The sequence below is a fragment of the Arthrobotrys flagrans genome (genome assembly GCF_004000055.1).
Source record: "Arthrobotrys flagrans strain CBS H-5679 chromosome Unknown unitig_8, whole genome shotgun sequence".
Taxonomy (NCBI): domain Eukaryota; kingdom Fungi; phylum Ascomycota; class Orbiliomycetes; order Orbiliales; family Orbiliaceae; genus Arthrobotrys; species Arthrobotrys flagrans.
In genome coordinates this window covers 4,489,016-4,514,210 of record NW_027137553.1, presented here as the reverse complement: position 1 = coordinate 4,514,210, position 25,195 = coordinate 4,489,016, and the positions used below count along the sequence as shown (strand labels likewise).

At 46.0% G+C, this 25,195-nt stretch overlaps 7 protein-coding genes across 7 annotated transcripts; 4 read left to right on the top strand and 3 right to left on the bottom strand.

The window, feature by feature from the left end:
* Positions 1-205: 205 nt before the first annotated feature.
* DFL_007787 (uncharacterized protein) lies at positions 206-2,659 on the top strand (the record flags this gene model as incomplete). Its single annotated transcript, XM_067637425.1, has 10 exons — positions 206-251; positions 347-477; positions 641-694; positions 770-783; positions 842-922; positions 996-1,236; positions 1,301-1,720; positions 1,793-1,875; positions 1,946-2,117; positions 2,204-2,659. The coding sequence occupies 10 exons, from the start codon at positions 206-208 to the stop codon at positions 2,657-2,659; spliced, it is 1,698 nt and encodes a 565-aa protein (XP_067488944.1).
* A 1,662-nt stretch (positions 2,660-4,321) lies between these two features.
* DFL_007786 (uncharacterized protein) lies at positions 4,322-7,766 on the top strand (the record flags this gene model as incomplete). The annotated part of the gene is made up of 7 exons (XM_067637424.1): positions 4,322-4,439; positions 4,513-4,670; positions 4,753-5,355; positions 5,418-7,133; positions 7,200-7,297; positions 7,362-7,586; positions 7,688-7,766. The coding sequence occupies 7 exons, from the start codon at positions 4,322-4,324 to the stop codon at positions 7,764-7,766; spliced, it is 2,997 nt and encodes a 998-aa protein (XP_067488943.1).
* Positions 7,767-10,903: 3,137 nt separating this feature from the next.
* DFL_007785 (uncharacterized protein) lies at positions 10,904-11,734 on the top strand (the record flags this gene model as incomplete). Its single annotated transcript, XM_067637423.1, has 3 exons — positions 10,904-11,037; positions 11,100-11,205; positions 11,714-11,734. The coding sequence occupies 3 exons, from the start codon at positions 10,904-10,906 to the stop codon at positions 11,732-11,734; spliced, it is 261 nt and encodes an 86-aa protein (XP_067488942.1).
* A 1,254-nt stretch (positions 11,735-12,988) lies between these two features.
* On the top strand, positions 12,989-15,304 carry DFL_007784 (uncharacterized protein; the record flags this gene model as incomplete). Its single annotated transcript, XM_067637422.1, has 5 exons — positions 12,989-13,370; positions 13,458-14,524; positions 14,590-14,775; positions 14,853-15,214; positions 15,292-15,304. 5 exons carry the CDS (start codon positions 12,989-12,991, stop codon positions 15,302-15,304), a joined length of 2,010 nt encoding a protein of 669 aa, XP_067488941.1.
* Positions 15,305-15,744: 440 nt separating this feature from the next.
* On the bottom strand, positions 15,745-18,367 carry DFL_007783 (uncharacterized protein; the record flags this gene model as incomplete). Its single annotated transcript, XM_067637421.1, has 2 exons — positions 15,745-17,657; positions 17,722-18,367. 2 exons carry the CDS (start codon positions 18,365-18,367, stop codon positions 15,745-15,747), a joined length of 2,559 nt encoding a protein of 852 aa, XP_067488940.1.
* A 1,492-nt stretch (positions 18,368-19,859) lies between these two features.
* DFL_007782 (uncharacterized protein) lies at positions 19,860-21,044 on the bottom strand (the record flags this gene model as incomplete). The annotated part of the gene is made up of 2 exons (XM_067637420.1): positions 19,860-20,594; positions 20,658-21,044. 2 exons carry the CDS (start codon positions 21,042-21,044, stop codon positions 19,860-19,862), a joined length of 1,122 nt encoding a protein of 373 aa, XP_067488939.1.
* A 1,607-nt stretch (positions 21,045-22,651) lies between these two features.
* DFL_007781 (uncharacterized protein) lies at positions 22,652-24,389 on the bottom strand (the record flags this gene model as incomplete). The annotated part of the gene is made up of 8 exons (XM_067637419.1): positions 22,652-22,755; positions 22,809-22,847; positions 22,920-23,049; positions 23,132-23,583; positions 23,659-23,806; positions 23,874-23,896; positions 23,974-24,160; positions 24,240-24,389. The coding sequence occupies 8 exons, from the start codon at positions 24,387-24,389 to the stop codon at positions 22,652-22,654; spliced, it is 1,233 nt and encodes a 410-aa protein (XP_067488938.1).
* Between the last annotated feature and the right edge of the window lie 806 nt (positions 24,390-25,195).

The window sequence follows — 25,195 nt, the reverse complement described above, 5'->3', positions numbered from 1 at the left end:
GTTCAAAGAGGAGGCTTTGCTCTAGATCGGGTTTGGTGCTTACCAGTCAGGACCTTTTTGCAGCAGCCCCGTTTGCATATTATTGCAGCCGAATTAAAACATCATCCGAGAACGTAATTAATCTTAACGAGGGTCGCACGCTTTCCCTTCTCTCTCCTGCTACTACTTCTTCACAAACATCCACCGAGAATCAACATCCGGACCGATGGGATTGGGAATCTTGGAAGACCATCACCTCGCGCATGTGCCGGGTAAGCCGACATTCTATTTTTTAGCCCTCGCTCTTAACCCCGACGGTTCGGTATTCTAATATATGCGACCTTTTGGGGGTACCTTGTTCGTTTAGGCACTGCGATTCTGGAGGACAACATACAGGGAGACGAGGTTCCGGTTCTTGATCCGAATTTGAAGTATGATACTACGGGACCTCGACCTATTGTGCTGGTGCCGCAGCCGAGTGATGATCCAAACGATCCCGTGAGTTTTTCAAAATTCAATTATTCGAATTCGTGAAGCTAATGATGGATTTTGGATGTAGCTGGTTAGTCTTGGCCCTGGCCTCGAGATGCTTCTTCGGACGACGATTTTCAATACCTCGGTGTGAACAAAGTACTGATGCTGTCGCTCTTCGGTTTATTAGAACTGGCCGCTATGGCGCAGAGATTTGATAATGTTTATTCTTTCCCTCGATGCGGTATGTTGTTGGTGTTCGATTGTTTCTGCCATGAGTGAAGTTTCTGGTGTTAATTGATCGTGGTCGTATTTTTAGATTATCGCCTCTGCGTGAGTCCACAACTTTATATATCGGTTCGATCGGGATAACTGATGGAAGGATGTATAGAATGACACCGATCTTATCCGCCGACTCCCTGACCCTGCTATTCGAATTCCACCTTAGGGATATCACCCCTGTTGCGTTATTGTACGTCGACGACATTCGAGATCGAGTTTTAGATGGGGGGGATGATTGAAAGCTGATATTGGGGTTATCATAGGACCGGATGGCATCTTTTCGGCGTGGGAATGGCTGGGTTTATATTCGTTCCGACAGCCCGTGTGTATGGAAAACGACATGCGTTCTTGATCGGCACGGTGCTGCTTATCGTATCCAATGTGTGGGCCGGGTCAGCAAAAAGTTACAGATCGATCCTGTGGGCTCGTATCATCCAGGGTGTCGGAGTATGTCCATTCGAGGCACTGCTAGGTGCAGTCGTGGGAGATTTGTATCATGTTCATGTGAGGCACAGCGGTTTCCTTTGCATTGAATTTGGGTTTCATAGCTGACAGACGGTATTGATAGCAACGTGGTGTTCGCATGGCTCTGGCCAATCTCTCGTTATACGGCGGTGCTTTCTTTTCGCCCGTCATTGCTGGTGTCGTCTCGCAGAACCTTGGGTGGAGGTGGATGTTCTACCTTGCCGCCATCTTCTCGGGTGCCATGCTACCTGCTATCTTCTTCTTCTGTCCCGAGACTGCTTATCGCCGTGCAGCCCATCTCGATCTCGATACCGCCTCGACCGATGATTTCCACGGTTCCGTAGAGAAGCAGCCTCGTGGTTCTTCGTCTGATGGAGAAATTTCTCAGCCGCCCAAGGAGCCTAAGCAGAAGAAGACATACTGGCAGACTTTGATGCCCTTTGACGGTCGGAAGACTGACGATAGCCTTTGGTTGCTCGCGCTGAGACCTTTGCCGTTGTTCTTGCAACCAGCTATTGCCTGGGTGGGTTTTCACAGATCACAATGGTATTTTACAATTGTTGCATATCTACTAACACCGGCTTTTGACGGATAGGGGGCTTTGATCATGGGTACATTGATTGGGTGGACGGTGCTCATCGGTGTGGTTCTTGCTTTGCTATTTGCCTTGCCTCCATTGTACGACTCCGTTCGCCGTCCCCTTTTTTTTCTCTCGCTGGTGCGGCATGCTAACACCTTCCTATTATAGTCAATTTACTGTAGCTGAGATTGGGTACACATATGCCGGAGCCTTCGTGGGCGCCCTCGTTGGATTCGTGATTACAGGATTGTTCACACACTTTACAACCCTATGGCTTGTGAGAAAGAATAAAGGTGTCTACGAGCCGGAATTCCGGATGTTATTGGTCATTCCTATGCTGGTATGGAAAAAAAAAAAAATCCTTTTACCCCGCGTTTTTATAGATTTAAGGAAGGTGGCTGACGTTATGGGATTGTCTGTTTAAAGATCTGTGGGTGTATGGGTGTCTACGGCTTTGGATTTACTACCGAGCCTAAGTATGCCGGTGAGCACGGATGGGTCGGCCCTGTCTTCTTCCTCGGACTCGAAGTAGTTGGTATGGTCATCGGTGCCTCCGCCGCAGCACTATACATCGTCGACGCACATCGTGATATCGCTATCGAAGCGTTCACGTGTCTGTTGATGTTCAAGAACTTCTTTTCGTACGGGATTACATATGATGCGTACTATTGGCTGCAAAAGCTGGGCCGACCCAAGATGTTTACCATTTTGGGATCTGCGCAGGTGTTTGTGTGTCTGCTGACGGTGCCGATGTATATCTTTGGGAAGAGGAATAGGAGTTTCTTCAAGAGGCATGATCTTTTGGCCTTGTTGGGGCTGGGGACTAAGCCTAAGGCTGATCCGGAGCAGGTCGAGGGAGCGAGGAATACGGTTACTATTTGAGGATCTTCTTTTGCAATAGAGGAGGGGCGATCGTATCTTTTTTTATCTTCTTTATAGAGGAGGATGGGTTTTTTGTCGTTCGCTTTAAAGAGTACACATGTGATACCTCTTCGTCGAGCATTTCTTTCCCTCTGCCCTTCTTTTATAATATTTTGCATATTGCGTGCCGAGGTCTTTTTTTTTTTTTTATAAACGATGCTCTTCTTTCTTAATGTTTTGAGATCTGAGCTTTCTTTGTTTTTTGGTGTTTTGTGAAAGCGTCATTTATTTACCACGGCATTTTATGTCTACTGTTGCCGCCTAGAGCATAAGTAATTATAATATCACGTTCACTCTTCTTCTTTACGAGGATGTGCAATCACATATGTAAGTACAAAAAGATGTACGTCAATTAAATAGTCCCTTTCAATCAACTATCAAAAAGATCGGGGTGGAGTTGACGTGGTTTCCCGTTACCCTCTCCCTCCCTCCCCTCGAAAGGAAAAAGAGAGAAAAGAGTAACGGGAAGGGTTGTCTGAGTTGCTTCATTTTCCATAAGACCTAAAGTAGTATGCTTCGAGACCAGAGAAGAAGTCTGAGATCTATTTTCCCTTGTGAAAGGGAGAATAGAAGGTCGGGAAGTAGGCATGGTCATGGGATGGGTTTTCTGTTTGATGTCACGAGGAGTAGGATTGTGAGATATACGGGAAGGGTATGATGAGTGTGGCATTGCTGGTTAGATACACGAGGATGATTGAGTTATTGTATGATCGATACGGTCATTGTGTCTATTGATGATGGTGAAGATGAAGGATGGTGGTGAAGAAAAGAAGAGAGAGAAGGTTGCTGGCGGAGAAATTTTCTTAGTGGCGGAAATAATAAGACAGAGCCAAGCAGGCTGGTCCCTGCAGCAAATCATCCCGCACCTCCATGCTCCAAACTAGCCACAGTATGCCGCTTTGGCCCATGTGCAGCAGATGGAGCCTCGATTCGATCCCCTGGAGACTTCTCGCTGGATTTTTTGTTCGAGAAAATTCGAGCCGGCGTAGTTAGAGCACAGTCTCGTTTAGGGGGTTTATGTGAATTTTTATTTGATATTGTAATCGGCCAGAATGGCATACGCTGGCCAGAACTGGACAGAGATATCATTCTACATCCTGCTGTCCCACTCGTTATCGACTGCTACAAACCCCTCCACCATCAACAACCAACAGCTAGGAATATCATCGTCACCTAGTAGTAGTCGGTCTAGAAGTCTTTCGCGTTCGGGCTTTTGCGAAAAAAAACCTGCAGGTAGCAAACACCAAATCTTAGATTTCACGTTGTTTGAGATTTCCCTCGCCTGGTAGTCTTGTCCCGTCGCATCTCTTGCAAACCCTTGCATTCCAGACATAACAGCTGCCTTTGGGTTCCACCAAACACAAACATCCACACCCCCACAGGCAAGAAACGAAACTTGGCCTCTTCTTCGTTCAATTTCCACCTCAATTTGCTATTTGCTACATCTGATCATTACCCTTTTTTCCCTTCTTCTTCTTCTTCTTCCCTTCAATTTTTTTTTTTGCATGTTTTCTTTGTGTTACTAAAGACAAGTTGTAAATCTTTGCTGAATCTTTATTAGCTAGGTGGTCTTTTTCAACCGGGAGGAATTATTTGGGAGGGAAAGAGCGTTTAGGGAAACCGATGGAAGCGGCTTATGCACTTACCGTCGGCCAGGTCGTCGACAAATTCAAGGTCTCGCTGCATGATGGCTTGACCGACGAACAGGTCGCCGAGTCGCTGGCGAAGCATGGGAAGAATGGTATTGCTGTCTCTCTTATGATAAACCTTATATTCAGGAATGGACTCGCTAATGGAATGTTGGAATGCTGCAGCTATCCCGGAAGAACCACCTACGCCGCTATGGGAGCTTGTGTTGGAACAGTTCAAGGACCAGTTGGTTATTATCTTGTTAGCATCTGCTGCTATATCGTTCTTCCTTGCTATTGTTGAAGGAGGAAATGATTGGTACGCCTTTGTCGATCCAGCTGTCGTACGTATCTACCTCTCTCCCCTCCCATCTATTCTCTGAGCTCTACAAGACCTCGTTTTAACATTAAATTCCGCGTATATAGATTCTCACGATCCTTATCCTCAATGCCATCGTCGGTGTTACTCAAGAAAGCAGTGCCGAAAAGGCCATCGCTGCACTAAACGAATACTCCGCCAACGAAGCCAAAGTCGTCCGCAACGGCCGAATAGCCAAAATCAAAGCCGAAGACCTTGTTCCGGGAGATCTCGTCGATGTGGCCGTTGGAGACCGTATCCCCGCTGACTGCCGTCTGATATCGATAAATAGCAACTCCTTCCGTGTCGACCAGGCTATCCTGACTGGAGAAAGTGAAAGTGTAGCGAAGGATCTGGATGCCGTGGCTGATGCCAAGGCTGTGAAGCAGGATCAGATCAACATGTTGTTTTCGGGAACTACAGTTACCGTTGGGCACGCTCGGGCTATTGTGGTTTTGACGGGTCAGGCTACTGCTATCGGAGATATTCATAGCAGCATTGTGGATCAGATTTCGGAGCCGACGCCGTTGAAGCAGAAGCTCAATGATTTTGGGGATCAATTGGCAAAGGTTATCATGGTTATCTGTATCTTGGTCTGGGTTATCAATATTCGACATTTCAATGATTCGTCGCATGATGGATGGTTGAAGGGAGCTATCTACTACCTCAAGGTATGCGTCATGTTTATGGAATCGAGTCAGAGGGGTGTGTTATGAAGCTAACCATTGAGTAGATTGCTGTTTCTCTCGGTGTCGCTGCTATCCCTGAGGGTCTGGCAGCTGTTATTACCACCTGCCTTGCTCTTGGAACTCGCAAGATGGCCAAGAAGAACGCACTGGTCCGAAGCTTGCCATCTGTTGAAACCCTTGGAAGCTGCAGTGTTATCTGCTCTGACAAGACCGGTACCCTTACAACTAACCAGATGAGCGTCTCCCGCGCTGTTTACTTCTCGGACTCGGATAGCAAGGTTACTGAAATCGCAATCCAAGGTACCACATTCTCACCTGATGGAAATGTGACTTCTGAAGATGGAAAGACCCTCGAATCCCCAGCTGCCTTCTCTCTTGTCGTCCGCCGTATGGCCGAAATCTCCGCACTCTGTAACGACGCCGAAATCTCCTACGATGCCAAGTCGAACACCTTCGCCAACGTTGGAGAACCCACCGAAGCTGCCTTGAAAGTCCTTGTCGAAAAGCTGGGTACTCCTGACCCCGGGTATAACCAACAACGGGCGAAGCACAGCATCCAGGAACGCCTCAATGAAGCGAACAGGTACTACGAGAATCAGTTCAACCGGCTCGCGACTTATGAATTTGCGAGAGATAGGAAGAGCATGTCTGTTTTGGTTGAGTCGCAGGGACAGCAAAGGCTCTTCGTCAAGGGTGCTCCGGAAACGATCTTGGAAAGATGTACTTCTGTTATTCGCGGTCAGGATGGAAAGAAGGTTCCGTTTACACCGGCACACGCTCGATTGGTCAACGAGAAGGTTTCGACTTATGCTAAACAAGGGCTCAGGGTTATTGCTTTCGCTTTTGTGGACGGAATTGCATCGCACCCTCTGGTTCGCAAGGCACAGGCATCACAGGACTATCTTCAATTGGAACAGAATATGACTTTTGTCGGCGCCGTTGCCATGTTAGATCCTCCAAGGCCGGAAGTTGCGGACTCGATCAAGAAGTGCAGGGAAGCTGGTATCCGTGTCGTCGTCATCACTGGAGATAACAAGCAGACCGCGGAAACTATTTGCAAGCAAATCGGCATCTTTGACCACGATGAGGATCTTACCGGAAAGAGCTATACTGGCCGCGAATTCGATAACTTGAGCTCGAGCGAACAACTGGAAGCTGCAAACCGCGCTTGTCTTTTCTCCCGAACCGAACCCACACACAAGAGCCGACTCGTCGATCTTCTACAAAGCAGCGGTGAGGTTGTTGCCATGACCGGTGACGGTGTCAATGATGCTCCGGCTTTGAAGAAATCGGATATTGGTGTTGCTATGGGTAGCGGTACTGATGTTGCCAAGTTGGCTGCTGATATGGTTCTTGCGGATGACAACTTTGCAACTATTCAATTGGCAGTCGAGGAAGGTCGTTCGATCTACAACAATACCCAGCAGTTCATCCGGTACCTCATTTCCTCAAATATCGGCGAGGTCGTTTCGATCTTCTTGACCGTTCTCTTGGGTATGCCTGAGGCGTTGATTCCTGTTCAGCTGCTGTGGGTTAACCTTGTCACCGATGGGCTACCGGCCACCGCACTTTCTTTCAACCCGCCAGACCATGATATCATGAAACGCCAACCTAGGAAGCGTGATGAACCACTCGTTACTGGATGGTTGTTCTTTAGATATATGGTTGTTGGAACTTATGTTGGTGCCGCGACGGTGTTCGGATATGCTTGGTGGTTTATGTATAACAGCGAAGGGCCACAGATTTCGTTTTACGAGTTGGTGAGTTCGATACGTTGATTCCTAAGGGGTCACAGTGAGATGGACGACTAATCATTTTTGATATAGACGAATTTCCACAAGTGCTCGACCTTGTTCCCAGAACTTGGATGCGAGATGTTTTCGAACGATATGTCGAAGGCTGCGTCTACGATTTCGCTTTCGATGTATGTCCCCCTTGAGCATATTATTCGCTGCTTATAGTGGATACTAATACGTCCTGTGACACAGCCTCGTCGTTATTGAAATGTTCAACGCCATGAACGCACTGAGCTCCAGCGAGTCGCTTCTCACCTTGCCACTATGGAAAAACCTGAACCTCATCGCAGCCATCACGCTGTCGATGGCACTCCACTTCATGATCCTTTACGTCCCGGTTTTCCAGACCATGTTCTCGATCACACCGCTGACGGTGCATGAATGGAAGGCTGTGGTGGCTATTTCGTTACCTGTTATGTGAGTCTTTTTCTCCTACTTTTTTCATCTTGGGATACTTTTTTCGCGGTGTGCGATTGGGCTTAGCTGCATGGGTGCTAATTACTACTGGGGTTTATTAGATTCATTGATGAGATTTTGAAGTTTGTGGAGAGACAGGTATATAACCAGAAGGCCATTATTAAGCCGAAGAAGGAGTAGAGCCGGCGTGAATCCTTTTTCTTCTGTCCATTCCCTTTCTGCCATAGATTCTTAAAGACTATTATAGGATGTTATTTTTTTAGAAAAAGGAAAGACAAGGGAATAGATAATTGGGCATAGAACGGTGATCAAGATCCTATGGGCGAGAATTACAAAGAAAGAAAGAAAGAAAAAATTCTTGCTTATTTGATTTTGATTCCCATCGGAGTTTTTATTGAAGGACTTTTTTTTTTTTTGTCTTTTTGTTGGATGTGGTGCTTAGAACATGTATATAGTATCTTATCGGTGCGGGGTCCGGGATCTGTTGATTTTTGGATGAAGCTTAAGCTTAGATGCTTAGATTAGTGGGTTAAGATTCTTGTTTATACTTATCTATTTACCTTTGGTGAAGTGGATTGTGGATGGACTATCTTTCTTTCCCCCTAAGGCAATACTAAACACTAGAGTCGAAGTCTGGTTCGGTGCTGACGGTCTGCACCCTTCCGCCAGTATCTAGTGACAATTTGGTTTTAACCCAATAGGACACGGCCCGTCAAGATGTTCTAACGCACTAGACTATGTCTCGTATCGAGCGGCAAGGCTTAAGGCTGCAGCACTGCTGATGCTTTCGGTATGGAAGTCATACCCTGTGCCAAACAATTGCCGCTATTCTTCACCGACGAAGACAAACCGGGAATGAATCTAGAATATTTTTTTGACAGCTCGTGTTTCCAGACAAGCGTGTTTCACAGTGCAATCTCGACAAGCATACCGCGGTTCAGCGTGTCCTATTGACAACTGGACTTTATATCTTCAACGGACCTTTCTCGAAGGGAAAATTCTTCTAGAATTTCCTTCTTTTTTCTCCTAATGCATCAATAGCTAGTGGTTCACGATGTTCGACGAGACCCCTGTCAAGCTTACCCCTTGCATTATGGATGGACGTGATCCTGGTCCACGTTCCTTATTGTTCCTGAAGGCCCTTCGTCACGAAAAATTTTTGTGCGGAAGGGAAGATTTAAACGAAATGAAGTATGGAAAGCTTACCTTCCTCGAGCTCGCATCGCATGTTCAGTGCTGCCTGCAGCTAGCTTTCACACAACGCTCACGCACGCGCGAAATGTTTGTATGGGCAGGAGGTTGGGTGGACCCGTACGAAGAAGTTAATTCGCTATTCCGCTTTGCGAAGATCTTCTCGGTTGGCGTTTTTGTGACAATGACAAGAAGCTTGCTTGTGCTCGGGGACTCGCTGTTTTTCCATGCTTTTGTGAAAGGGGTACGGAATATCGATCAACCAGTATTTTTTCTGACATTGTTTTGACAAGATGTTCGAGGTGTTCGTACAGATGTGTCGAGTGTACTAAACCGCGAAGGGTAGGCCGGAGAAGAATATCATTTGGCTTAATTGAATTGAACAGGTAACAGCATCATCTCGAGACTCATCAGCATCATTGCATCGACGGCGAAAAAAAAGACCAGGGCAGCATGCAGGCCTTGTAAGCAAGGCATGCTGTGATTGGGCTGAGAGGTCTGGTTGGTTAGTTCGTTGGGTCATGTTTTTGTTCCCTGTTGGATGTGAGAGAGGCTGGTTCCAAGTCCACCTCCCTATTCCCAGGCGAAAACCTTAATGAAGCGATCGATTTTTTTTTGGAGAATAAGACGATGGAAAAATAAAATAAAATGAAAATTCGCCGTCGCAGTCGCCGGGTTTTTTATTTTTGATATTTCTTTCTCCTTACTCATCATATCATCGCGATTCCTTCCTGTCTGTCTACATACTACCCACTTAATTACTTATTCTCACGGCCTCATTCGCTCTATTGTTCTGTAGCATCTTCTTTCCTTTTTGGCTTGCTTCTTGTTTCCGTTGTACGACCTTTAAGCTGGGACCATACGAAAACAATTCACTACCTATTGTCTAATATAATACCTAATACTAATAATTCTCCATCGGAAACTCTGAGACGGAGTGATACACGACGACGACGATTCTTTCGACAGTATTCCGCATATAGTAACTACTATACCTCACACTTTCCTCCAAGCGTCCTTGCCACACTCGCTCTTGTTTCGCGGCTGATATCATTGTCGTTGTGTACCTGTTTGCGCACCGCCGCATCGACTGAAGGAACGGCCCAGAAATAGCAAGTACCGAACAGCTGGTGCTGCGCAGAAGAAGTATACCTTGCGAACTTGCTTTTACGGAGAAAAAGTCTAGGCATAGCCTTGCAAGCTTTCGTTCGCAACATACGTACCGACTGCCTTGCGAACGTACTCATCGGTTGAACTAAAAAAGTAGGCTTGGAGATTTATATATATCTTCTTCCTAACTTGGGAGCGAAAGAGACTAGCCAAGCAGCCTTGCGAGCTTTGTCGCTTCTGAATTCATACCTCTTTTTTTACTCTAATATATTTTCTGATTTTAATACGGCTTAATTCTTTCTTCTTTTATTCCTTCACTATTTAATACTAAATCGATTCCTCCCGGATACTTTTACTTTCGAATCATCAATCCATCCTTTCTTCGCTATCATATCGGCCTCATCTTCTTCCAGCAGCCGCAGCAGTCTAATCCCAATCCGTATCTTTCTTCCTCAGTTCCACGATATCTCATCCTCAAAAAGCTGCTCGTTCAAATTCAAATCCACCTACTCCAATAGCTTGAACCCGGCGATCTAATACCTTGACCTGCGAAATTCCAAAAAAATAAGTTCCGACTTCACAGCCGGTTTTGCAAAACCTTTCTAGAAACTCGAAGGCTTCTTAAAACAATAGTGTACCATCCCGAGACGCCGCTGGAACCAACAGTTGAAGCTTTGGCACAGCCACGCGTAGCAGAGAAAAAGGATCTCATATAACGACCGCAACGGAAACGTTCAAGGAAACCAGCACAAATAAATTATTCTTTCCACGACTACAACTTACTACAACGGACAATCTTTAAACGTTTTTTTTTTGCTCTTGCGGCCATCCCGCATCTGCCACAAATAAGTCGACAGCGATCTGTTCATTTCTGATCTTTTCATCTCATCTTCTTTTCACCAAAACATTTCGCACGTTGACCTTGTGTGGTTTTTCCTCGCTATAAGTTTCGGATTCGTTTTCGACGCTTGAAATTCACAAAAACCTCCCCTTTTCAATACAAATTTTAATTCACAATGTCGTCGCCGTTGGCTTCCCGAGTTTTCTTCCTTTGCTGGCTCGTCGCCTTATTTTTCACTGTTTCGATACAGGCTCAGCTCACAGCTGGAACTGCCGTCGGCACAGCTACATACGCAGCTCCAACAAATGGGTATGTTTAAATGGTTTGATCTGATTGGAAGATGATGACGCTAACATGAAGCCACTTTCTAGAACTCCAACAGCTACTTTGACGCCTCCGACTCCCACCAACACCGAGTCTAGCAGCGCACACAATCAGTTTTCCTCATCGCTAGCGCTTTTCGGCGCTCTGATAGCAGTAAGTTGTTTCGACCCCTCCCATCGCGATATGCACAGTCTGTCCCCTATCTTTAAGGCCACAGTATCTCTCTGTTTGCAGTGCATACATGCATTGTCATCTTGCGGGGCTCCTCTTTTCTGGAGGGGTTTTTTTGGGTTTTGTATTGTTGTGATTTACGGTGTTAGAGTTTCTTAGTCATGCTTAGGATCATTGCTCTAGCATGGTAAGATGTTCAAAAAAAGACGTCAATCACAATCACAATCACAATCACAAAAAAATCTCCGCATGCTGTGCTGCTAATCGTCCTTTGTTTCGACTATCCCAATCCCACAATCCTGTTTCTACCTTGTCTACATGGATCCATGCTGTGGACTTGCAGGTTGCAGGGAAGCATGGGGTTTCGACAGGGCGATCAAGCATCTACTGGCTTTGCCGATAGGACCTCCCCCGCTTCATTACCAAAATGTTTTTCCTGGTTTGGGACGAGAAGGCTAACAAACTCTTTTTTTTCTTTCTATTTTTATAGGCGGCGTTGTTTAGCCTGTAAAAGCCAGCCTGGTCGGGTTGTCGTCAGCTTGGCTGCGTCTACAAAGACACACCAGGTGGTACGACTACTTTTTTTCTTGGCTCCTTTTTTCCTGCGCTGTTTAGACGTCCTTTTTCCCTCTCTTCTTCTTGGGTTATAATATTTTTGTTTTTTTCAAATGCCATGCGAGTATTACTGCAGAGGTTTTTTTTTAAACGGAGTTTTTTGAACTTTCACCCGAATCCGACGTGCGAGATTTTTTTCTGGATTACCACGGCCTGAGATATTTGTTTCTTGGGGCGGGGTTTCTCTCACCATTTTTTCTTCATAGTCTAAGAGCCTGGTTAAGGGCTTAAAAGACCTATGGTGATGGTGACTTTGCGGGGAACCCCGACCTCCTTTGTATAATTTCTATTGATTGGTGGTACCGAAAGAGTTGTGGGATGTTTTTTGGATGACTTTTTTATTACCTATACCCCCCTTCGCACTCGCAGGTTCTTTTATAGCAGAACACTTGTTAATGCCCTTTTATTTGTAATGACCCAACTTATATATATTCTAGACTTTCATTTATGAAGAGATGAAGGTTATTTCCTGCCTTGATCGAAAGTGGATTTTGTTTCCTATATAGATTGATTGATAGATGGAGAATAGGAGGTTCGATCTCCAATTATATGACCGGTGGGAATTGATATCTACCTATCGTCGATTTGGAGGTAATTGGATGAGTGAGAAGGCTGTAGGTTCCAGCTAGGGCTTGAAGGCTAGAGCTTTGTGGACCATGCTAGGGTTACAGGTCTGAATCCAGAACAGAAGAGCCTATTGCCTATACAATTGATATATAGGAGATCTTAGCAACACAAATCGTAGATATGTGTTGAAAATGTTGTATTTTATGAATCCCCTTGGCGGGTTTCTGGTGTGCAGATAGAGGGTCACTGACACCGTAACTAGATTTGGACTGCAAGGTGACTCCGATATTGTGCTCTTTAGTAGTCATCGACTTTGGTGTCATTGCTGTATTGACTTGCCGAATGTGGTTTCGTTTTGGGCTGTAGCTAGATCGCTAGAGCTTAGATACTTGAGCCGGACGGTATTGTTATTCTGACTCCATTGCTTTAGTCTATAAATGAGATGCGTTCGCCCTCGCGTATGTCTCCTTTCTCTATCTCTCGTGATTTCCTTTTATCGATTGCACCGGCACGGGTACTTCTACCTCGTTTGATATCTTATAGTTTTTGAATAACGACGTAGCTATGTTATAAGTACATACCAATGTCATCAATCCGCTACCCCCACCCCCTATCCACCTCCCCCGTCACGGCCCTCAGCTACCACGACCAATGTCTCCGAAGATTCTCAGCCGCAATTCGTAACAAACCCAACTGGACCACAAAGGTCACAAACCGCTCGTTGATGACAAAATGGATCCGTGAGGCCGCAATACAAGACATTCAAGGGTTTTGTGATGATGATTATTTGGTTCCTATCTGGGATACCGGAAGTATTGAGTTTGTGACGAAGGAGTTGGTGGAGGCGTATAAGGAGTATGTTGAAAAGTTGAGGGAGGGGGGAAGTTGTTTGGAGCCGGATTTTGATTGTGTGTGGAGGGCGGATGGGGTGGTTGGGGAGGGGGTGAGGGGGGAATTGGTTGATGGTGAGAATATTATCGATCCGGACTCTAGTCGTTTTTATGTCCTTTGGGGGTTAAGGCTAATGTTTCTTTTTTTTTTTTACAACTAAGCCGTGGCGACACTGGAGAATGTTCCCGAGGAGCAAAAGGATTGGCATCCGGGTTCTAACGGCCAGGTTCTGGATCTTGTACATCCTTCTTTATGGCCTATAATATATGGGAAGACAGTAAGTAATACCAATGGGAAACCGATTAATTTCCTAGAGGAGGCGAATATTCCCGGTGGCATCGAAGAAGATGAAGATGAAGACTCCGACGGCTATGATGACTACAACGAAGACTCCGACGAAGACGAAGACGCAGCCGGAGAACGTGGTGACGAATATTGGCAAAGGCGATACCGTCGAGAACAAAAACTCCTCAAAGCCAAAAGTCTAAACGGCTGGTCCACAAAATTCTGTTGGCTGCCATCGCTATTCGAAGTCTCCCCGGACGGTCAGAGCACAAAAATAAGATCATACATTAATAACCTCTCCACCCCGGAGCAAAAGCAACAGTTTTACCCGATCCTTGAAAAGATCTTTACAAAGTTTGTACCGATGTTTAATCACCTCCTTGCGGATCTTGCGGGAGGGAGGCATAATACTTACCGTACTCATGATCCTAATGAGTTTTGTTGGGAGGGAAGGGAGTGTCATGTCACCCCTATTCCCATATCTACTTTTAAGAGGAAATGGGAGAAATTCTTGGGACAGTATGAACGGGGGGAAGAATTATCGGCTACGGGGTTTATGGCTTATCATCGGCAAGTGAAGAGTTATTCTTGGGGTCGGAAGAACCAGGATGATGAGGATAGCGGGTGGAGGAGTGATGAAGATTCTGTTTACCATGATAGGTATGAAGACGGCGAGGACGGTTCAAATATTGATGGCGGGGACAATACAAATGAATCTGTGGACAAACAGGAGAAAGATAGTGATCCGTACGATTATGCTGAAGCCGAGATCTGGGACGTTGGAAACGTAGTCTTCGATCGCAAGTGGTCCCCACCGAATATTACCGACGAAATCAAATTAGAGGGCAAAGCCGCCAAAGTTATTGTTAAACTGGCCAACATCATCCTAACACCGGAGAATCCAACCTACCATGGGGGAAGTTGGCACGTCGAAGCTATGAAGGTAATCATAATATCCTCGGAACAAGGTATCAAAGCTTGGGAGTTGAGTGCTGATATCTCCATTAGAATGAACGAATCATAGCTACCGGCATCTACTACTACGCCCAAGACAACATAACAGATTCCACACTATCTTTCCGTCGCACGGCTCGAGTCGACCAAAGACCTCAATGGGGTAGCTCTTACTGGTCTAGACTACATGGTATGGGTCTTGACTATGGAGTCCAAGAAATCGGACAAATCCAAACAAAGGTACCGTATAACGCAATTCCTTACCCGGTTCCTCGTCCCTTCTGGACTAATAATATTCCAATATTCCCCGCCGATAGGAAAACCGAGCAATAGTCTTCCCAAACATCTACCAACACTGCGTCTCATCCTTCAGGTTACAAGACCCAACAAAATCAGGATATCGCAAAACCCTAGTTTTCTTCCTTTGCGATCCTAATCATAACATGCCGACGACTGAAATAGTCATGCCTCAGCAACCCGAGCAACGTATTGACCTCGAGAAAGCTCTTCGTGAAGGGCCGCTGGGGAAATTGCCGGAGGAAATCTTTCACGGGATTGTGGGGGAGCTGCCGCCTTTGATAACGTTGGATGAAGCGCGTGGGTATAGAGCGGAGTTGATGGAGGAGCGGTCTAGTTTTACAGAGGATAGTCCGAAGGTACGGGGGAGGTATTATAATTTGTAAGTTTTCTTTTCATTGCTTTTGTTTCTTGTCGCATTGTGTAAAGGCTCGGTCTGATCCATCGGCGGGTTCATAGATGTGAACATTGATTTTCTCTCCCCTTTATATTCCTCTGTTCGAATATTTTGACAAATGGCAAGCACTTGAGCCTTGATCCAGTTTTTGAGTAATATCTAGGACGGCTCTTGCATTATTTCCTGTATTACTATTAAAATGTGCACCCGAATACATTTCAAGGGACATATCGAAAACCAACGATTTTTAATCGGTGGAGTATTATACCAAAATAACTTTCGTGATAGCCTCGTTATAGCGTCTCAAAGAACAAACAATGCTTTTCTGTAATAAACATGGAAGGGAGGGCTAATAGACTTCCTCATTATATCCCATCTGGTGAGGTACTTTAGATAATTACAACATATACATAAAAACTTAACATCCCCATCCCAAGAACTCCATGTTCAAAAACCACAAAGCACATCCATAAAACCAAAAAGCTTACCTTCAGCGAAAAGTCGTACACAAGTATCTACACCCCAAGCCCTCTAACCGCTAACCAAAGTACAATCGGCACAACCACATTATCATTCCCTCCCGTAATAACAGCCTCTACCAAACTCCCTAACCCAGCTGCCGCAAGTGCCTTCACCGTAAACACCCCAATAGTCTTCATACCAACAACTTGACTTAACACCTTCAACCCACCCCTCGTAACCCCACCCCTCCCTTCTTGAAAGTTTCCAGCAATAAGCCATACTTTCCCAACTAATAGACCAAGGTAAACTGCAAACGTAAATGCCAGCGACCCTTCCACGCTCTTTCCGCCGCTCCACCCCCATTTGTGTTTTCCAAATCGTCGTCCGATTAACGAGGCGGCAGCATCGCCCATGCCGACGCATATAACACCGGCTACCATTGCCAATTCCCTCTTCGGTGCTCGCCAGTATACTCCAAATGGAGCTTCCATTCCCTCTTGGATATCAACTTTTGAGCCCGTCAAGCTTAACCACACCGGAATAGCACACCCGATTAGCAAAAATACATGCGAAACAACAATCGGCCCCCTCAAGTCTCGTCCGTCCACATATGGCGCTAGGAATATCGACAAGGGCTTCGAAATCGGCGGTATCAATGTTGCTCGGAGAATGTCCACCAGTAAAAAGATGCCCAAAGTAACGAGCAGTGCTGTTCCTACGAACGGAGGGTCCAGGTATATGGTCGGCAAAAACATCGCCACCACAAGGCCGTGGAATACTTTTCGTCTTGTATCCACTTCGACAGCTCTGCCTCTGGCCACCTCTGCAAGTCCAAGCCAACCGGGCCCTTGGATTTCGAATCCTAGTTTTTCCATCGGTACTCGCACACCTTTCCCTAGCGTCACGACGACACAGATACCAATCGTAACAAGCATTAACCAATATCCAGCAAGCCCAAGTCTATAATTTGGACCCCACTTCCCTTCTTCTCCATCGGGAACGTCGAGTCCTTTGTATCCAGTCCAACCCATATCTTCGACCAGTGTATGGTAAAACGGTAACCCTGAAAACAAATATCCAGCCGCCCAAGGAAACGGATCTATACCGCCAAAAGCGTTATATGTGAGGTAAGGCCTCTCAGCAAACATAATGACCCCAATCAAAATGGCATAAACTGGAATAGCGTATAAAAACTTGAGCGTAGGAATATTCTGCGGTAATTCGTCGGGTAAAAACTTGGGGAGTCGTTTCCGTATATCCGCCGCTTTCGCCTTGGATATACCGCCCTTGGTTAAAGCTGTGGTGTCCGAATCGCTGGAAGTATGACCGGCCATGAATCCGTCGATGTTGATCTTTTCACGTCGAGCTTTCCGCCGGCGGGACCATGGTCTGGCACGAGCGAAGACGATAGACCGTTCTAAATCTATTTCCTTTTGCATGAATGTCTTACAGCCGATTATTAGAGCACCGCCGGTCATCCAGAGGATTACTTTTAGTGTAACCATTTGAGCTGAAACACTGTCCAAGAGTTGGACAAGCGCTGTCGCAAGTAGACGAGTTTCTGTTGTTGTTAGACTGGGGATTAAGAGGTCCACGCCTAGTGAGACGAGATTCGAGTGCAGAATTGGAGTGTACAGAAGGTGTTCAGCTGATATTGGGGTGATTTTGGACGAGGAAAGAAGAGGTGTGAGGGTGAAGAGGTACTTGAGATTAGGATCATTAGCGATAAAGCGGGGGTAGACATCCGGAGGAAGGGATGCGAGAGAGCAGAGGAGGATAGAGAGCATGTAGAGGGAGGTGTAAGGTGTCAGGGATAGTGCAATGGCTGCTGGGAAGACTAGAGGGTAGAGGAGGGGTGAAGGGTCCAGAGAAGAAGGGAGAATGACGGTGAAAGGTTTGCGAAGGTTGGAGATGGCGGGGTGGGAGCCTATGACGGCAAGGTAGGTGAATAGGAAGGTTGAGAGTTCTATGTGCATCGTTAGCATTGCAACTAATTGTCGAAGATCGTGACACTAGAGAAATATCCGTACCTCTCTTCCATATCCGAAGTTCTTTCCTAACATTCAGCTGATTGCACACCATAAGCACGAGTATAACCATTAACGAAATCTCCAAGCCTCTTCTAACAAATACGATCTTCTTCCGTCCACCCAAGTTCCCCGTCCTAGAACCTTTCAAGGCAGCTTCACTAATATCCTTCCCCTCCACATCTGTTTTATCAGAATCGTCCTGCTTCGGTGAAGGTTGTTCATCTTCGTCTATCTCCCACTGTCCTGTTTTCCGTCTTTTAGGTGGTGGAGCAGGTAACGTCCGTCGTTTACTAAAGTACTGCACAACACCAGGTTTATGATGTGCTACATCCTTCTCATCATCTGCTTCAGTTCCAGACTCGGAAGATGATAACGATAACGAAGATGTTGAAGATGGAGTATACGAGTCAGGCAGCGGAGAGGTGACGTTTAAGTTTGTTTGCGCATGTTGGGGCGGGATGGATGATGTAGTTGGGACGGCGAGGTTGTTAGTGGCATCAGCCCTATTGGGCTTGGTATCGTTCGCCGCGGCGCCGTCTACATAGATATCTGGAGGAGAATGTGTAGATATCGAGTGTCTATGGTACGGGTGAGGAGATCGGGAGCGGAGGATGGGGAGGGCACCGGGATCATTCGTATCCGACATTCGAACGGTGGAGTATGGGGGGAAAGTGGTGGTTGTCGAGGTCAGCTGGCGTCAGGAATCCGACGGGAAGTGTTGAGATGCCGTCGACGGATTCGGCCGAAAGTGCAAAGTGTCCTTGGCGGGCTTTGATTCTTGAATATTTCTATGAGATGATATTCCACTCTATCATCTACTGTGTACTATACTGTCTAAATACAGACTCTCGGATAGGAGATATATATGAGGGAAACTATTGGTGGTGGCAATGTTACCAGGAAAGGAGAGTGGCATCAATTGCAAGGCGACGGTATAAGAATAGCTTCGGCGTTTGCAGGCCAATCTCGTCAAATACTTACAGGCCCAGCTGGATTTACGAACTGCACGCCACGATGGACTAGAACCAACTAAGCCTTGCCGGGTGCCGATGCTACACACTAGAAGCTGCCGCTTTCACATGCTCGAGATTACAATCATTAACACCGGTCGACTTCAAAATTTTTATATCAGGCATACAAGGAATCCAAGATCAATACCATTGCATGAATACCCATAAAGGAAATTTAACTTTAATGGGAGATTCCTTCAATTGCTGGCCATCTCGCTCACTACAATTGATAAATACTCCCCAAGTAGTATCGGGGCGTTTATAAATCTAAAAAATCGTAATTTGGCTTCTCAAGTGGGTTCTTGAAAAGAAACGTAGTATTTCGCACACCAACGCAACCTCAAACAACTACCAATTCAATGCCCTTGCCCTGATACGCTAAAAGGGGTTTACGTCGGCAAGAACTAATGTGATATATATAGATTTGAATGGACTTTGGAAACCGATCCCTACGTGTTCGTCGAAAGGTTGAATCGATCTAGATATTCATCAATCATAAAGAAGGTAGTTCGACAAGATTCGATAGCGTCAATTATAATCTACGTACCACATCAGCGGTGCGACTAGGTGACGCACTTTTGATCCAATCTGGGTCTGGATATATGGTTACACCAACTGGCAGAGGTTAATCATGATAGATGCCCGTGGTATTCTTGTTCGAGCAGTCTTCCTATCTTGCCGCCGTTCAATTTCCCATGGCATCCTTCATTATACGAGGAGTAGATGTACTACCTAACGAGCATTTAGGTATCTATTTCTACGGTCAGGGTGTATATTTTGACGAGGAAACGTACTGGTGTGTAAGAGGGGCGCGAAGGCTGTGACTAGAGCCAAGTATGCACACCCAAGCCTACCGGGTTCGGTCGGGTGTCTCAACTTAAGGGTTTAATACCAATACCACAAAACCCATAATTAATTCGGGAAAAGACTTAACAGTTGGTATTTCAGATCGCTTTCTTCATTTTGTCTAGCTTGTATGATCTATCTGCTGTGGGTCAGGCTCTAATCCAGATCCAACAGACCCAACAGGACGCAGCATCGCCGTATACACAAGAAAACAAGAAGTACTATATAGACAGCCCCCCCCTTTTTTTGTGAATGTATTACCCACCATATAATATATGGCATTTACTCGACAACCTTGAAAACCCATCTCTCCTCCTGCTTGAATGGCACACCCAACTCAAACAGCTTGACAATAACCTCAGAAAAGTCCTTAAAGAAAACATCCTGGTCCTTAGCATACTTGTCAACCCACTTCTTAAACTCCTTGTCCTTGACAAGCGCCATATCCGTCGGCAACATCATCAAAGCTTTGGTCTTATCCTCATACTGTGCCGGTCCGTTCCACTTCTTCCAGTTCCACTTCTCGTTTACTAGGAGCTTGTAGTAGTCGTTTGTAAGCATTGTTGGGGAGAAAGTCCATGGACCGTCGAAGCCAGAGCGGTCGGTATGACATCGACCGAGGGCATGAGCACCGGAGAGGGCGACGATTTCCTGGTCGTTAAAGCCCATTCGGCCGAAAATGGCACGAAGGTGCTTTTGTTCCTTAGAGGCGTCAGGTAACCGTCCATCTGGAGTGCAGGCGCTGACATCTGCATCAGCACGTCCAGGACGCCATGGGATGGCTGGACCACCCATCTGCTGGAGAGCACAGACACCAGCGAGAGTCCACAAGTCGGAATAGGAGACCCATGGGAACTTCTCCTTGACGGGCTCGAGGAAGTCGCGAGCGGCTTTGAGACCGGCGTTGGCGCCGTGGTCGGATTCTGGCTGGAATCGCATGGTAGCGCCATTGCTGCCGCCGGTCTTGGTTTCTACGTCGTAGGTGCCAGAGGCGTGCCAGGCGAGGCGGACGAGGACCTTGACGCTTCAATTAGCACTTAATTCAAAAATAGCATATATACTAAAACGGGAAACACGTACAGGTCCATAGCTGCCGTCATCGTACTCGTCAAAGTCGACAAGTCGCTTCGCAACCTCGTTGTAGATCTTAGCATAGTCCTCCTGAGTTGGGACGAACTCCTTTGCGGGGATACCAGCTGCACTGACGAGACCGTCAAGCTGGCCGGTAGAGTAAAGGTAGTAACCACCGCCACCGGCAATAGCGGCAACAGCAGCGAATATTATACCTCCGGAGCCACCGGACTTTGGAGCAGCTTCAGAGGAGTAGTAGCGTCGGCCGCTACCGCGTCCTTGCTTGGGTATTCTAACGAGAGTGAGTGCCGAAGGTCGAACAACTGGTTTAGGAGCGACATGTGAGGCACGAGTAGCAGCTCTTAGGAGCAATCTGGCAGCTTGATTTGTGGCCATTGTGGATATCGGAAGGTATGTGGAATGTGGTGAGGTGGTATTGTACTCTCTCTATACTAATATCCGAGATGTGGTAGATAAGGAGTCTTCTTCTAACCTGAGGGTGTCTATAAAGCTTCGACTTCAAACCCAAATCAAAAAAACACAAGTAGAAAATAAAACAAAAATATATAGTTAAAAAATAAAATAAAATAAAAAATTTGCTCACAATCAATAAAGAAATGGAATAAATGAAGGAAGGATTATGCAAACAGGGGAAGGCAAGATTTATATATGAACAAGAAGGTCTTCACCCGAAAGGCAGGTGGCTCGGGAATATTCCAGAGCATGGATAGTATGGAGAAAGCTAAGCAGCTCTGTTTGGGCTTGGTGGCGCTGGGACCCTGCTAGTACAGGCCGGGGAATCGAGATAGGCAGGGGCCGATGCTTAGAAACAGCGAACCAGAGCAGTCCAATTGATAATTGTCCGCTGGTCGAGTCGGTGCGATTACATAAGATGAGCACGAGTTAGGCTCAGAAAGGACTGAGTTCATGAAGTTTCACAGGTCATTGATTGCAGAGTCAAGATCGTGACACCGCAAGCCGAGAATATAAAATGTATCGGTCTACCAATTTAAATTCGACCGCGATGCAATACAAATACGGAGGAGACATCTGGCCAAAAGACCCTGCCGTATGTACCCTGCCGTATGTACCCTGCCTCCGCTCCGACAATATCTATGCACAGAAGCAGGCATGTATGTCTGTACGAGAACTAATGCACGATTGATTGCAAATGTTATTTATTATATCGGCTGTTACATAAAGCTGACAGGCACCGCAGCTAGCCAACAGCATGTTCCAAAGACCCTGAACTCAACTTACTGGGACTCTTCCGTTCCAACTTGTCTCGGAAAGCAACCAAGTCCGCGAGTCATGACTTCGGCACTAACTGCTGCCACCTATCTTGTTCTTTCTTCGGAACTCTCCATCATGCGGTTATCCTCGTATCTACATGCCCACAAAGTATTAATCTTAAGCCGTTGGTTTTAATTTTTTTTAAAAAAAAATTCGTCGGGAAAAGCAGCCCTTGAACTTGGTCGAAATCCATAGCCTTTCTTGATTCCCAATATACGGAGTACTTCTTCGTCGCATATACCATATACACCGTGCTGAACCATTCGTCGGAAACAGACCTGTTAGCGGATGAATCCCCGCACTGTAATCGGGTTAGTCTGGTAGGCTCAGATAAGGCTAATATTTCTTTACGTTTACAAGCAAGCGAAACGAATTTAGTCGATGGTATCATAAACCCCTTCCATAAGCTCACCTCATGATATCACGCTATACTCATACATTACATACATCGATTATGCTACCATATCTATATTCTCTTACCCGTCGCATCCGCTGTAGGGAACAATATACCTCGTCTCGTCTACCCACTGCCCCGACCGCAAAACCGCAAAAGCAAAGCAAGCTGGTATCTAATCAGGGGGAAGAAAAAAAAAAAAACACGCTCAAAAGTACTCCAATTCAAACCTAAAAAAAGGGATAAATTATAAGGATGTAGGTTATAGATGAAAAAGATAAGATGAAAAATTAAAGATGTGGCAAAATTGGAGATATCATCCAATGATCCGGCCGCCCTCATTCTTGTATATTATCCGGCGGATGTGATCTCTCCATCCCTGCCATGCCCGCTCGTTCAGTCCTGATCTTCGGTCAGTTTCTACAACACAACGCGGAAATAATCCAAAATACAACAGATTGAGTTGTACTCACCATAAACGACAGCGTCTAGTAAACCCTGAACGACAACGCCTACATAAAGCGATCAAGTTAGGATACAACTTAAAGGGCCATACCATGATGCGGGGTAGGGATAGTAATTACAGGTCTTATCCACAATCGTAATCCATAGCGGTGCTCTCGACCCTGTGGTCCCTTGGTATATCCGTATTGCTGTCGGACATGCCCATATTATTGCATACGCCAGCGGGTACACCATCATCTTCTTCGCAATCTATATCATTAAGATCTCCGTTGTTAATTTCATATTCCGCATTCGAGGCTATGGTAGGTAAAGTAAGGTAAGGTATACTGACCCTCTTCAACTGGTTCGCATTCAACGGCTGCCTCATCCCCAGCGACAAACTCCGACTGCTATTCACATTCACATTCCTAACCCTCTCCTCCCTCACACTACAACTCGAAACCGCCTCTCTACTATTCCCTGCCGCACTCGTTGTCACCGTCGTCACAAATGTCGGTGCGGTCGACCCTTTCCGTCCAAAACTAACACTGACGTCTCGTGATACTAATACCCCGCTCCCTCGTCTTTCTCTGTCCTTCTTTCCGACTGACATGAGTATCACACTGGTATCAGCCATATCATCGCCCGGGTCTGGAGAAACGCCTTCAATATCCCATTTTCGGGCTTTGCGGACTATCATGTAGAGGCGGATGTAGATTAATGCGATGGCGATGACGATTATCCAACGTGGAATGAAGTTTATGAGGAGACGCATGAGGTCGTTAGTGAGCCAGCACCAGCCGCCTGTTAATTAAAGAGAAGTTGATTAGTATTTTTTGAGTAGTATTGAAGGGTACTTTTCTTTGAAAATATTCGTACCGATATACCCATACCCCAAAACTGCATGACAGACAACCGCGATAAGAATAGATAACACCCACGGTCCCACCCACAGAATCCACACGTGCGTTTGAATAAACTGCGACTGGGCCTTGAAGTTTCCAAGAATAATGTATGTTGCTATGGCCTATATCCCATTAAATTAGCATCTTTCTCTCTTCGTACTCTCCGAGTTATGTCAAAGCCAAACTCACAATAACCAAAATCCACCAGTCCGCTAAAACCCAGCGAAGCTATTAGTTTGAATTCCTTACAGAGCGTCTAGAGATAAATTAATAGACTGTAAATACGTACTCTGCACCACAAAAACCTGCGTCAAAAACCCATTAACCGAGCACACAGTCTTACTCTCCTCCAAGGCGAGATCTCCACCCGCCACATTAAACCCTGCCGAAAACATAAAATTCAGCGACATAAGTAGATCCGATATCGCCAGGCCCAAGATCAACTGGTGGCGATAAGATCGCAGTTCTTTAATGCACTACCATGTGTGTTCCACAAAATTAACATAATAGACCTCAGATAATTGTATCAAAACTAAAAGGGGGACCTTGACTTACAACATAGCTAAGCACAACCCAAGCAGACCCCACCGAACTCAACAATGCAATCGAAAACAGCGCGCGGTTAAGCACCATATCACCCCAAACGGTCGCAGGCGCCGCTAATGCGCCTCCCCGGCGGTCGAGTAAGTACGGGAGTTGCGTCATCTCCGGCTAAATGTCACCAGCGCCCTGTTCTATAGTATAATAGCTCTTAGGGAATAGGATCTACAGTCGAATAGAAGATCTTGGGAGATGTGAATTTCTGTGAGGTAAGTATTTGGTAATGAAATGCTAGATTTGGTATGAACTTACGCACGTGTGTGACGGGGTGGATATGTAGGTACCCGTTGTAGCACTTGAGTGGACAGCTAGTGTGGTAGGTAAAGGGAAAGCCAGAGCTTCTGGATGCACTATGCTTGAACGAGACGATCATACACAGCTGTTTCGAACGAAAAGGAAGACAAAAAATGAAATTCTTTTTACGTAAATATTCTCCTTTAAGCCATCCTTATATATAAAGAATTTGAGAAACGGTGTAATGGGGTAGCTTCATTGATGGGCTTCTTTTTCGACCTTGTAATTGGGAGTTTACAAGGCGGTACATACATATGTTCCTCTCATCTCTTCCTTTGTGGGATGGTAGTGTAGTAGAGGTAGGCGAGTGAACCAGCATCTGCCGGTACTCTCCCGTTCCTGCATGTTTGAAACCCCACCTGTTGAATTCATGAATTCACCAGCTGGCTTTTGATTTTCGCCAATCCGGTGGTGTGGATAAGCTTTGGGGTGTACCTAGATAGTATCCACCCCTCCTTTATGAAAGGTATATTGCGAAGTGCGGGAAGCAAGCTTTTATTTCGTCCGACGTTCGTTATCTTGGAACGAAGACTAGGCTACCTTGTTCACTTCAACGTTTTATAATTTAGACATCTCTTCCCGCGGGTGGAAGCACTGCTAGGACTCCCTTGGATACT